General features: G+C 37.8%; 1 protein-coding gene across 1 annotated transcript in view; it reads left to right on the plus strand.

Annotated features, from left to right (window-relative positions):
- The window catches only part of LOC114096562 (protein prune homolog 2), a 68,003-nt gene that overhangs the window by 27,022 nt on the left and 26,780 nt on the right, over nucleotides 1-14,201 (plus strand). Inside the window, exon 2 of the mRNA XM_071600554.1 lies at nucleotides 7,654-7,733. Coding sequence (XP_071456655.1) covers nucleotides 7,654-7,733 — 80 coding nt within the window. The remainder of the gene's footprint in view (nucleotides 1-7,653; nucleotides 7,734-14,201) is intronic.

A 14,201-nucleotide genomic window follows, 5' to 3' on the forward strand; every position in this document is an offset into this window, starting at 1 on the left:
ATCTCATGAAAGTATTGTTTGGTTTTTTCCCTACGTTTTGGCATCATTTCTAGAGAAAGTGACTTTATCTGACATGTGTATCACATTTGACTAGAAGGAAGTCAGAAGAATTTGAGTAACTCTGACATGAGGGAACTTTCCATTTATATAATCATTTCCCCAAAATACAACAGCACAATCATCAGTGTTTTTCTAAAGAACAATCGGCCCCAGGTCTTGACCTGCTACTGTACTTCTTATGACGCTGTATATTTTAGTAGCCAAGCTTATAAGAAGGTTTGCTCCCACAAAGGGGTGCTGCCTGCTGCTGAGTGTATGTGCCTGTCAGGAAACATTACCATCTAGAAATGTTATCTGTGTGTGTGTATGGGTGTGTGTGTGCGCCAAGTCTTGGTGCACTAGTCATTACCTTTCAAAAAGAACCTGGTTTCAAGCAAAGCTAGCCCTACAATAATCAAATCCCTCCAGATCCAGATATACTGGAAAAAAATTAAAAATGTAGAAAGGGCTTAATTTTAGACCCATTCTAAAAGCAAGAGGGTGCCTCTGTGTCCCAAAGTTTTGCATCTATTGACCTTTACTATCTGTGGTGTCAAGATTGTCATGCTACAACAATGAGCCTTCTTTATTAAGAAGAATAAATGCCAGAAACATAATGACCTGCCAATCTATATGGGATCCATTCTCAAATTGGAAAATTCTATTTACATTACTGTCCTCTACTTGGTGGCATTCATTTGGGGGAGGGGGTACACAGATTTATCAAAGATAGCATAAATCACATAAGGGCAGGATTATTTTTATAACTGCCTCTTGGCTAATTCAGGCCATCTTGTTTTCTTATTTTTTTTCCTAGTATTTTTTGTTTATTTGTTTTGGGTTGTTGTTGTTGTTATTGTTTTGTGGTGCTGGGGATTGAACTAAGGGCCTGTCCATGAGAGGCAAGTACTCTTACCAAATTAGCAATATCCCCAGCCTCCATCTTATTTTCTTTTTTTGTGATTTGTTTTTAAATGGTACATTATAGTTACACATATGGAATTATATGGATTCATTGTGATATATTCATACATGCACATTAACATAGTGTGGTCAATTGTTCGTTTCTCCCATTTCCCATCCCTCCTCCGCCCCTCAATCCCCTTACTCTACTTCTCTGTTATCCCTTCTATTTTGATGAGGCCCCCTCCCTTTTAAAATTCCTTGTTTCTCTCTAGATTCCTCATTATTTTCTAATATTTGAATTTAAGGCCATTTATTTTCCTCTAGGAACTTCTTTAGCTGCTTTCATTTGCTAGGTAAGGCGTTGTTATTGTTGGGTCACATACAAGTGTGATTTTGTCTTCAAACTTTCTTTTTGTAACTGATTTCTAAATTAAAGTCTTGAAGTCAGAGAATATGGTGCATGTGAATCGACTTTGGTGTTTTATGGGACATCCTGTATGGTTCGAAAAAAATTCAATATTTTTACTGCATGCAGATCTGTCCATTAGATCAAGCTACATTATTGCATTGTTCAGATCTCCCACATTCTTTTTTTTTTTAATTTGTTTTGGTAGTGCTGGTGATCAAACCCAGTACCTCCTGTGTACTGAAAATGCTCTACCTCTGAGCTACACCCACAGGCAGACCTAGAACTTCCATATTCGTACACATTTCAAATTCATTAATTCTTAAAAGGTATATTCAAGTTCCCCCATGAAATTCATTGTGTCTTATAATTTACATTCAATATTTGCTTTATATATTTTGAGACAGTTGCTGAAAGCTTGTTGGCTCTGAATTATAACATTTTCTGAAGAATTATTCTTTTTAACACTAAATAATGTTTTTAGCCTTAATATTGCCTTTTCTGCTTAAAGTCTGTTTTGTTTGACATTAATATTATGCTTTCTTGTGTGCAATCTTTTTCTGATATATCATTTTATACCACTGTATTGTAAATGTGTCTTCTGCATCATTATTATGTTACTTATTTCTTTTATAAGCAGCATGGCTACTCAGGGCTCAAGTGGCATTACCTGTTATGGCAAACCTAAGTCTCACTGCTTTAGCACAGTCATTTACCTTAATCCTTACTGTGTTTTTTATATTGTTCTTTTTTGGTTTTGGTTTTGTTTTCTTTCATTGCTGTGACTGCATTTTATAGCAACCACTAGGAAGGCTTTGTTTTTGTATTTTGGTGTGCACTCTTCTTTCAAAAAAGTTTATTTTTATCTTGCTCCCAAGTAGGTTTCCATTAAGTCCCTAGGGTGTAAAAATAAGTATTACCAAGTGTTTTTTTTTTTTTTTTTTTTTTTTACAATTAATTCTTCTGGGTTGTAGATATTCAATGATGATAGATGAATTTCAATTTTAACTTCTTTATTTGGGTTTTCTACATCACTCAGGTAATATAAATTGAGACATGCTTATCACATGACAAGTGTCTACAATTCTTATATGTTGCTTTTTATTTTCTACCCAATATCCCTGGTAGACTGTGCTTTCCAAGGTCAAAGAAAAGAGTTTTTTCTCATCCCCTTTATACTAGTGGAATATTTCTTTAAGCTCCACAGCCTCATTTAGAAGTTAAGATCTGTGCCTTTCTTAAAGCACCCAGAGGTCTCTTCTGCTATGGGACCCTAGGGCCTATATCCAGTCTAGAAATCCTACAAACTACCATTTTCAGCATATTTCCAATAACTCTTCAATTTGGCACCCAAGGATTTCCCCTGGTTTCTTTGAAACTTGGAAATGTATTAATTACCTTTTGGATATTCTATTCCATCTGGCACATTTCTTATATTTATAGGGATATGGTAGTCCCACCTAATCTGCAGGGGATACATTCCAAGATGTTCTGCAAATGTCTAAAACCACGTAGTACTGAACCCTATATATGTATACTATGTTTAATAAGGTTTAATTTATAAATTAGGCATAGTAACACATTAACAACAGTAACCAATAATAAAATAGTTATAGCAATATATCATAGTAAATTATTTAAAACATATGAGTTGCTTACTTCTAGAATTTTCCATTTAATATTTTCAGAGCTCAGTTTGCCATGAGTAACTGAAATCCCAGGAAATGAAATAATGTAGGTGGGGAACCACTGTACATGACATTACACCTTGCCAGACATAGCTAACAATTCCTAATCTCTCTTTTTTAGTAAAGAGAGAAGCTGTGGAGTGAGATCCAGGGGTGTCCAATTCAAAAGTAACAGCATTATTTTTATTATATTTAATTTATGTGACCATGCATTTTAGGTGAGTGGTTTAAGTTTCTGTATACACTGGTGACACAAACCTTCCTATCAAAGTAACTTTACATAAATAAATGTCACTTTGAAAGAAAAATATTATATAAATTGACAAGTAACAGATGACTCTGACAAAAAAAAAAAAAAAACAACCCATAAAGATGGCACATTAATACCAAAGTTTATAGAATACTCAAAAGCATTTGATGTCCATCTGAAGCTGTTTCTCATTTATTAAAATGTTCTTTTATGCTTTAGCAACCCTGACAAGAAGTTATGTATTGTCAATGTGAGACTGGGGAATGGGGAAATGGGTTACTCAAATTAGGAAAGAAAATTTTCCCCATATTGTGAGTTAGATATTCCCTTCAAAACAATAAAAGCTGTATAGGCAAAAGCTACTAGATGGGGGCTGGGGATGTAGCTCAAGTGGTAGTATGCTTGCCTAGCATGTGTGAGGCACTGGGTTCAATTCTCAGCACCACATAGAAACAAAATAAAGATATTGTGTTCACCTAAAACTAAAAAATAAAAAAAAAGGTACTAGAAGATGATACGGTAACAAATGACTCCAATGTCTCATAGCCAAACAGAAGGAAAATTCATTTCTTGTTCACATATCCCACAAGCTTTCATAGGGGATTCTGCTTACCATAGGCACTTAGAACCCTGCAAAGGTGGGAAGGAGGTGGCACCTACACTTGCTCATAAGTCTTCTGCCCAGAAGAGACACCTGTATTTCTGTTCCTTTTTATCAGCCAAACCATGTTACATAGCCACTATAACTCCCAAGGGGCAGAAAAGTGAAATATTAACATGTACACCAAAGACCAAGAGCCAGAAATATGGGTGAAGAACAATATAGCTACATACAGCATCAGTCAGCAAAGAAACCATAAAATATTTCTGTCTCATCCTCTAGGTGGAGACATATGGCTAGTTTAGCCACAGTAGAGTCAGACTTGTGTTTGTAACCCTCTTTGTTAGCTCCATTTTGTGTACACAAGATCCAAAATTAAGCATTTGATATAGGTAGATAAGATATAACTACCTATCTTTTGGTTGGACAGATTCACTACCTAACAGATTCTGAGAGGCTTCCATAGCTTATCAGAAAACTACTATTCCAGAGGCTGAGAGTGTAGCTCAATGGGTAAAGTGCTTGCCTAGCATTCGTGGATCCCCAGGTTCAATCCCCAGCATTGCAAGAAAAAATAAAATTAGCAGCCTGCTTCACTCCAAGTACTATGTTTGGTTTGGCCATTTCATTTCTACAAATGTTTATGAACCCAATGTATGAATGTGATTGAAGTATTTATAGAGTATGACTTAGGTTTCTCCCTAACTTACTTGTAGACTATTCTGGCTCAGATTTCTCCCCATCCCTAAGGTTTTCTTAAAGGTTCCCATAGCCCTCTTTAGTATCCATGGGTTTGTGAGAGCCCTTCCCTCCAATCACCCCATCCCCATCACAACCTTCAGGTTTTCCCTTCCCTGGGTGCATGCCACCACTGGCTTTCCAGCACCTTCTTCACAGGGTCTCCTGCTCTGTGCTGAGAGGCAAAGGGTCTGTTCTCTAATGTCAATGAGTCTGAGGGCATTTATATACTCTAGAGATTTGTGATGTTGTAAAATTATCCCTTGCCTGGGCTAATACCCAAATTGTAGTAGCCTTGATTATGCTTTATCCAACCATGATACATACTTCCGTTAAACCATTACTACAGGTGATATTTTTTAAATGGGAAGTGTGTGTGGGGGGGTTCTTAAACTCAGTGTTCTAAAATTTACAGAGTGCTTTCATATGTATTATATTTATTTACCATAGACGCTGTGATGTTGGGTATTTGTTCTATTCATTTAAAATCCAAAATGGTCAGCTAATCTTCTTAGAGTCAATCAGCTTTTCAGTACTAACAGTGATCCATAACTCAGAACTGTGACCTCACATCTGAGACTCCTTTAGTAATTCCATGATGCTGTCCTTAACTCACAAGCATTTATAAAACCTGCAGAATTGAAGCTAATACTCTCTATCCATTTTAAAACCCTTCAAATTTATTTTGAGGTTCAGGCCTTCATTTTTATGTGCTCTGTCAGGTTGGTAGGAATCTGAGGTCTTTATTTAGTTATTTATTTATTTTAAGGTTTACTCTTGGGCAGAAAACTAGAGAAATAATATATATGTGCAGTTAGGGTATTTCAGGCTCAAAAATTCTGCCTGGCACATATGTATTGATGTTTGTCTATACTGGATGCTGCAATAATAATGAATAAGACAGGTATGATTCTTATTCTCATGAAGCTTCAAATTCAATGGAGAAAGCAATTGTCATGGAAGGCAAAAAAGAGCTACAATGCAAAGCATTGCTTTTCTGTCAGTGCTTATTTTCAGGCATTGCACATTCTCCTTTTATTGGTAAGGAAACTGAGGCACAAAAAGATAAAGTGGTCTGACACACAGTCAGTGATGAAACTGAAGTTTTGAATCCAGCTGCTTTTAATAGCATTTTGTCATTAATGGTACTAGAAGGAGGTTGATGCAGGAGAATATACACAGATGGCTTCAGAAGACAAAAGGGTGAGTGTAAGAAAATCAAACTGCAGCAGCATGGGAAGCCAGACATCCATCCCTATGGGTCCCAGGACTTTCAAACCTGGGCCTGACATAAGACTTCTCAGTTGTCCCCTCTCCCACCCTACTGCTGAACAATGGGGTTCACTTCACCTCGTGTGGGGAGCTACACTGTGGCACAGGTTTTCTTGTTGCTGCATCATTGCTTTACTCACATGCCAGCCTCTTGCCCACTGTCTGTATTTCTCTTCTGCTAGGATCAGACCCATAGCCTTGATGTGTTAGGCAAGCATGGTCTCACTGAGCTGCACCCCCAGCCTTGCCCGCCATCTTGATGTTAGGGTGCAGCTTTAGCTTTAAAGAACATTCAAGGTCAGAGTCACAGAAATTGTGTAGAGAGAGAAATTCTCTGTGTTAGCTTTCTGTTGTGGTAAAAAGAAAAAAAAATGAGACAATCACTTTAAAAGGAAGAAAGGGTTATTTGGGCTCATGGTTTTAGAAGTTTCAGACCATGGTCACTTGGCGCTGCTGCTCTGAGCCTGTAGTAAGGCAGAACATCATGGAGGGAATGATGGCTGGCAACCAAGCATGGCCATGAAGCTACGCACCTCATGGCTGCTGGGAAGCAAAGAAAGAGAGGAAGGGGGTGGGGGTCCAACACCCTCTTCAAGGTTATGCCTCAGTGACCTGACTTTCTTTCACTAGGCCCCAGCTCTTTTTTTTTTTTTTTCCCCAGTGCTGGGGATTGAACCCAGAGCCTTATGCATGGTAGGCAAACACTATGTCACTGAGCTACATCTGCAACCCTAGGCCGCACCTCTTATATACTATTGGACATGTTCCCACCACATCCTGAGAGTACCACAGGCTTTCAATCAAGCTTTTAGCACATGGGCCTTTGGGGGGCATTTAAGGTCCAAACCATAATACTCCGTGATGCTGTGTTTTCAGAGGGTTTGTGGGGTTGGCGGGCCAAGGCCTGGTGAGAGAAGCATTTATTCATTTTCTTCTGGTATTCTGCATCCAAACATCTCCATTATTCAGTGAGAGAACCATTTCCTATGCATTCAACTTGTGATTTCAATGATTAAAGTGAAGAGAGGAAAAAAACTGTGTGAAAAGAAGGTGTTGAGTTCAATTTGTTTAATTTCACTCACTTCTCTCCAGGGGAGCAGTATTTTCCTATTTCCCTGCAATCCTCTTACCAAGTAGGTGAATATAAATGGCCTGGGCTCAGAACCAAATAGACACAAGAGATGGTAAGTTGTGACCAGAGCCATCCTCCCCACCTAACATATATTTATGATGAACCTTTAAATATTCAAAAAGTGAAGGAACATAGCAGAGTATACTGTCCTCTGCCCAAGGCAATTGAAGTCGTATACTCAAATCAACACAGGGGAGAAATACATACAAACTTGGGTCTTCTTTCCTCTAAAATATATATATATATATATATATATATATTGCTTCTCTTGTTGAAAAAATACATATTAAATATTCCCCAAAATATATTTTATCAGGTGTTTGTATTTCCAGTTTCTGAGTGTGGTCCTGTACTGTACTTGGGTGAGCTGGTAGGGGAAGGCATTTCTGTACGCAGGTGAACTTGGAGTTTGAGTTGCCCATGAAATTGGTGTTCATGGTTCTCTTTCACAGTTAATTGCAGAAACTCTATTTTAATTTGGGGTCACTTAACAATGGATTCAGTGCACATATTTGGCTTATTTCATTTGAGTTGAAAATCGTACCCAGTAATCTCTGGGTTTCCTTTTCAAAGAAAATAAAATCCCACTCAGTGTTTTACACTCTGCTTTGTTTTCTCCAGGCTACTGTCAGAGGATGTAGGAATGGACATCCCCTTTGAGGAGGGAATGCCAAGTCCCGATGCTGCAGACCTGAGGCCTGGTGAGAGAAGCATTTATTCATTTTCTTGGGGTATTCTGTATCCAAACATCTCCATTATTCAGTGAGAGAACCATTTCCTATGCATTCAACTTGTGATTTCAATGATTAAAGTCAAGAGAGGAAAAAAAAACTGTGTGAAAGGAAGGTGTTGAGTTCAATTTGTTTAATTTCAGAGTTGATTTGAATATTGAAACTCACTAGTGTGGGCCACATTTTATCACCTGGGCTGTGGCCCATGTTTTCAGTTCTTGTGATAACCAGTAGCTAGATATCATACTACCAAATTCTGGCTAGTGTCTAAGTTCCCCAGATTTACATGTAATTGTGTGATTGTTTAAAATTGGAAATATGATATCAAGAAAGCATAGTACCTTAATTATAAACAAACAAACAGGAAAGAGGTGGGGCGGGTGGAATTGTCACTCAGTGGTAGAGTACTTGCTAGCATGTACAAGGCCCTGGATTCAATCCCCAGAACTGCAAAACAAACAAAACAATAATAACCACAAGAAAAAAAAAATAATAAATCCCTGGGACAATAACCTCATACTATAAGGATTTGTGTCTAAGGCAGACACACACAAAAAGACTAAAATTTTCAGTTGCAACCTACACAATTGTCACTTTGCACTAGAATCACTCTCTTGTACTGCACCAGCTACAATATCATACCAAGATCCAGAACCGTGGCACTATTAATCATGCCTAGAATGAGGTAGAGACAAAGGAAGTAATGAAATTTGTCTTCCACCCTAGTATTTGAAGTGCATTCTTCAAAATACTAGTTGTGAGATAATTATTTTTTAAATGTTCTAAGGCCAATGGTGACCACTGAAAGTTTCTTTTGCTCTTCAAGAGTTACAGTATACTTTTCTTTCAATATTGGGGATGAAATCCAGGGGTACTCTAGCTCTTGAACTATATTCCCATTCCTTCTCTTTCTATTTTTATTTTGAGACAGGTTCTCACTAAGTTACTGAGGCTAGCCTCAAACTTGCAATCTTCCTACTTCAGCCTTCTGAGTAGCTAGAATTACAGGCATGTACTAGGCCCCACAATATACTTTTGAATATTAAAGGTATTAAGGCTATGGTTAACCTATATGGTTAGCAGCTAAATTCATGTGGCTATTTAAATTAATTAAAATGAATAAAATTTTAAATTCCACTCTTCAGTTGCACTAGTCAAGTGCTCAGTACTACATAGAACATTTTCATTATCACAAAAATTATTTTTGACAACACTGTGCTAAAGATTCCTATAATATAGAAATCTAGTGTTTTTCAAATGTATTAGTCAGCAGAAACATTTTTTAAAGTAATACATAAAAACATTACATGGTACACAGTTTGGGTGATATTCCATGCAGAAAAGAAAAATCCTAATGATAAAGGAGTAGAACCAGTATCATTAGAACAGAGCCACAGTTAGAATTTCAGAGTTGAAGGGTATACCAGATAGCCTTCAAAATACTTTGTCCAGGGAAACCTGTTACTTCTGGTTTCAGGTAAAGACAAGAAACAGTTCTCCTACTACACTCTTACAAAGAGTACTTCTATAACCAGATATTTAGGATTTTTCCTACATATACCACACAGTTCTCTAGAGGACACCAACTGGGTATCCTATAATGCAGTTCAGTTCTGACATTATCTACCTGAAGATAGTGCCAGTTCCTACAGGTTAAGGGCTTAGTCCCACAAGACTTCCCCTACTTCAGAAACCAATTTTAAATCCTAATATGGACCTGTACTTTTGACCAATTGGCTATAAATAAAGATATTTACAAATCCCTTCCTCAGGTTTAGTAGTTTGATAGGACAGCTAATAGGACTAATGGAAATATTTTACTTACATTTAGTGGCTTATTATGGAGCATATTGTAAAAGACACAGATGAATACTCAGATGATGAGGTGCATAGGCATGTTTGGTCAATTTAAATTCAGAAATTATAAAAGCAAAAGATCCTTATTTCATTTTATTTATATATCTTGGGAATTGCAATTTGGGAAAATAAAGATTCAAACAGTTCTGAATGAGTGCTCCAAAGAAGTTCATGTTGTACAGGAATTTTAAAAGGAAGGAGAGCCGAGTGTGGTGGCACATGCATGTAATCCCAGTGACATAGGAGACTGAGACAAGAGGATCATAAGTTAAGGGCAGCCTCAGCAACTTAATGAGACCCTAAGCAACTTAGCAAGTCCCTGTCTCAAAACAAATAATAAAAGGGCTGGGGACATTTTCAGTGGTAAAGCACCTCTGGGTTCCATCTCCAGTATGAATGAATGAATGAAGAAAAATAAAATAAAGGGAAGTAGAAGATAAGGAGAGAGAAATCTTACAAGTTACATGAAAAGGAAGATGAATGGTACAGAAAAGTTATCATAACACTAGGATACATATCACTAAGCTATACATGATTGATCTCCACAACTATCTTTAGTGAAAAATTCATTTGTTATTTGTGACAGTTGCAGCTACAGCACGCATTAAAAGATGTTAGTGTTTTTTGCAGACTTGGCTCAATTCAAAAGTTTACATTTCCATGCCCAATTCAAGAGTTCACTTTCTCAGGTAGTAGCTCCTAATACCAGTAATTCCTGGTCCCCTAATGACCTACTAACTCTGCCTTGAAGGGCTCTGTAAGTGTTGCTTTTTGTTATGATTTTCTTATAGTTTTCATATTTTCCCCTTTTGATCATGACTGAAAGCATCAATAATCAATCTTTGTATTATATGTTGATTTTAAGTAGATCTGGTCCCTTGGATCTGGGGAGGTTCATTCCCAGGAGGGCATATCCCTGTAAAGAAAAGGTGATTGTAGATAGAGAGCTTAAGGTCACATTTGAGTAACAAGGAGGCAGTCAGAGAGCAGGGCTTACAGAGGAGCATGGCTTATAAAATGACTTGATACTTTGCACTTTGGGCTTTCACTGGATTCAGTCCTCTGATGAATGACTGATGGCTTCTGGTTGACATGAGATCATTATTCAGGTAATAGAAGTAGTTAAACAGTGAGTTATGCATCATATTAAAAATTTATAAAAATACAAGCATCAATAAGAATAGCAAGGAGTATTAATAACACTATCAGTAAGGCTTTTAGCCAGCTGGAACCTGATCCAGACAGAGAATTAAAACAATTCTCCTAGGCTAAGTACAAGGTCATTTTAAAAGCAATTTTTTCATATAACTGATGAGTTGATCATTCATCAGTTGTATAGTCACAGAATTCTGTTTTAATAATAGCACAAGTACCCCCTCAAGAAACAGTGATAATATCAAGTGCCCTGTGGTTTTCTAAGAATGCTTTTCTTTCTTTCTAATATATGTATTTTTTAGTTATAGATGGACACAATACCTTTTTTTTTATTTTTATGTGGTGTCGAGGATTGAACCCAGTGCCTCACTCGTTCTAGGCAGGCGCTCTACCATTGAGCTCCAGCCCCAGCCCCAAGAATGCTTTTCTTATTAAGGGCATTTCAGTATTTACCAATTGTAATGTTTGTCAGCTGTCGTTTAAGCCTTGATGGGTGAAATTAGCTAATACTTCCATGAGGGCAATCACATCTAAGAGCTCTAAAGTAGGAACAAACACAGCAACAATGATCGAATCCCTCTGTCTTTTAAGGGGGAAAAGTTATTAGAGCCCATACTGAAGGAGGATTGAATATGCTTCTGTATCCAGTGAAAGCCCAAAGTGCAATGTCCTATTCAAGTGAAGGAAAGCCAAGGCCAAAGACTGGTTCCACAGAGCCATTGAGTTCCATTACATTCTCTCCAGTAAATGACAGGTCACCATTCTCAGTCTTTAGCCGATCAGAGGATCTTATGGTCATTATAGAAGAACAGGGTTTGGAAGGATACCACCCAAGGTAATGAGTACTATCTACTTGACCCATCTTAGTATGATTATGTTGCTCCCAATGTAAGGGTGAATCAGACCTTAAGTGACAATAGTAAGGGGTAAGCATATATATATATATATATATATATATATATATATATATATATATATATATATCCATTTCATAACTGGGAAATAATTGCTTTATAATGTAGCTCAAATCATCCTTGGGTTTTTGTTCTGCCATTTTTAATGGTGATCTTATGGTATTATAATATTGTTTTACTCAGTTTTTTCACTGCTCTGACTAAAGAATCTGACCAAAACAATTTTAGAGGAGGAAAAGTTTATTTGAGAGCTCAAGGTTTCAGAGGTCTTAGTCCATAGGCAGCCAGCTCCATTCCTCCAGGCTTGAGGTGAGGCTGAACATCATGATGGAAGAGTATGGCAGAGGGAACCATCTCACATGATGAAGCACAGACAGTCTCCACTTGCCAGATCCAAATATATACCCTAAAGCCACACCCGAATTTCCACTTCCTCCAGCCACACCCTATCACTTCAGTAACCACTCAATTAATTCCCCACCAGGGGACTAATTCACTGATCAGGTTAAGACTCTCAAAACCTGTCATTTCTCCTCTGAACCTTCTTGCATTGTCTCACATGTGGACTGTTGGGGAACACCTCACATCCAAACCACAATATGAAAATGTAAAATCATGTCCAGGATGATCAAGAGTTAGATTTATGGGCCAATAATTAGAAACACCTCTAGGAAAACTGGAAGAGTTTGAGAAATTTGACTTAGGAGACAGTTGTTTCATCTGGAAGCTCATGTACTTGTTGAGGGAAACAGACCAGTCGAGAATCAGCAAGCAGCACTTGGAGAGGAGGAGAACTCCAAACTATTTTACACCATCCCCCAGCCAGCCCAGAGGAGAACACACTACAAATTTTTAGCTCGGATCCCACAACACTCTACATGGCTGAAGGCCTTGTGCAGGGTCTCAACCATAAAGTGAGTTACAGAAAACAGATAAGAAGAAATAGCTCTTTTCACAGGCATCTATTGAATCTTTAGCCCTGAAAGAGGGGCTTACATTTCAAGAGGACATAGTAAAGACTCCTAGAGACAGTTATTTATAATCCAAAAGATAGCGACCCTTGGTTAATTAGGATTCCTGAAGAAGAGCTGACGGGGAACTGACCCCTTTCCCCAGGCTCTGTTTTCTTACCATAATGTTTTTATAATTTCATCTTACAACCAGGTCTGGTTTTCCATCACAAGCTAAGCAACCTGATTTAAGACTTCATAGCTTTGGTGACTTTTCCTCAGATTTCTTAACAAGAATTTGGGACAGACAGTTGCTCAGCTAAAGCAAATAGTTCATGGGGCTCATGGGGCTTTTTCTCAGATCAGGGAATGCTTTCACTTTTTTTTTTTTTTTTTTGGTACCAGGGATTGAACTCAGAGACACCTGACCACTGAGCCACATCCCCAGCCCTATTTTGAGTTTTATTTAGAGACAGGGTCTCCCTGAGTTGCTTAGCACCTCACTTTTACTGAGGCTGTCTTTGAGCTCACGATCCTCCTGTCTCAGCCTCCTGAGCCACAGGGATTACAGGCCCACACCCAACAGGAAATGCTTTTCTTTCTTTTTTTTTTTTTTTTTCCAGTTGTAAATGGACACAATGATTTATTTTATTCATTTTTTGTGTAGTGCTGAAGATTGAGTCCAGCACCTCACACAAGCTAGGCAAGTGCTCCCCCACTAAACGACAACCCCAGCCCAGGGAATGCTTTTTGACCAAAGTATCTTAATCTTCCTGAAGACTATCTAAGAAACTGGAATTGAATAGGCTATTTGTTTTGTCCGTCAGGTGTTTCATGCCAGAATTTTGAAGATTTTTTTTTTTTTCAGAATTGCTGTAACAATCAGAAAAAGGTCATCAGGACACTGAATGCACTGTAGAATAATGAGATAATTTGAGAAATACAGTGGTATTTATTTATAAAGCTTTAGGGATAATTTTTGAGCATATGCTTGGCTTTTAGCAGTTACTCTTGAGAAATCTCTAGTAGGATTATTCCGACTGACCAAAACAATCCATTACTTAGCTATAATTTTTTTTTTTTTTTTTTTGCAAGTAGCTAGACTAATTTATATAAATCTGAAATGCTAGGGTGGGAGATTGGACCTGAAGTAAGGCAGTGCATCATGGCTGAAGGCCCCTGTGGAGGAAGTCTGCTCAACTCATGGCAGAGTCAGAAAACAGAGAAAGGGAAAGAGGTCACACGGCAGAGGAACCCTCCCAGGGCACACCCCCAGGGATCTATCTCCTCCAGCCATGTCCCACCTGCCTACAGTTATCACCCAGACCATTCAAATGAGGATGGATTGATTAGTTATAGCTCTCATAATCTAGTCATTTCATCTTGAAACACCTGCATTAATATAAGAGCTTTTAACAGATACCTCACTTCCAAACCATAACACCATTCCAGTTTTTTTTTCTAATTGATTATACAAGTAGAATTAATTTTGAAATATCAAAAGAGTCCTGGAGGAGCCAGTATAATTTCAAATTATCATGCATAATTTTAGTTCATTGAAT

Source organism: Marmota flaviventris, chromosome 13 (assembly GCF_047511675.1).
Source record: "Marmota flaviventris isolate mMarFla1 chromosome 13, mMarFla1.hap1, whole genome shotgun sequence".
Classification (NCBI taxonomy): Eukaryota; Metazoa; Chordata; class Mammalia; order Rodentia; family Sciuridae; genus Marmota; species Marmota flaviventris.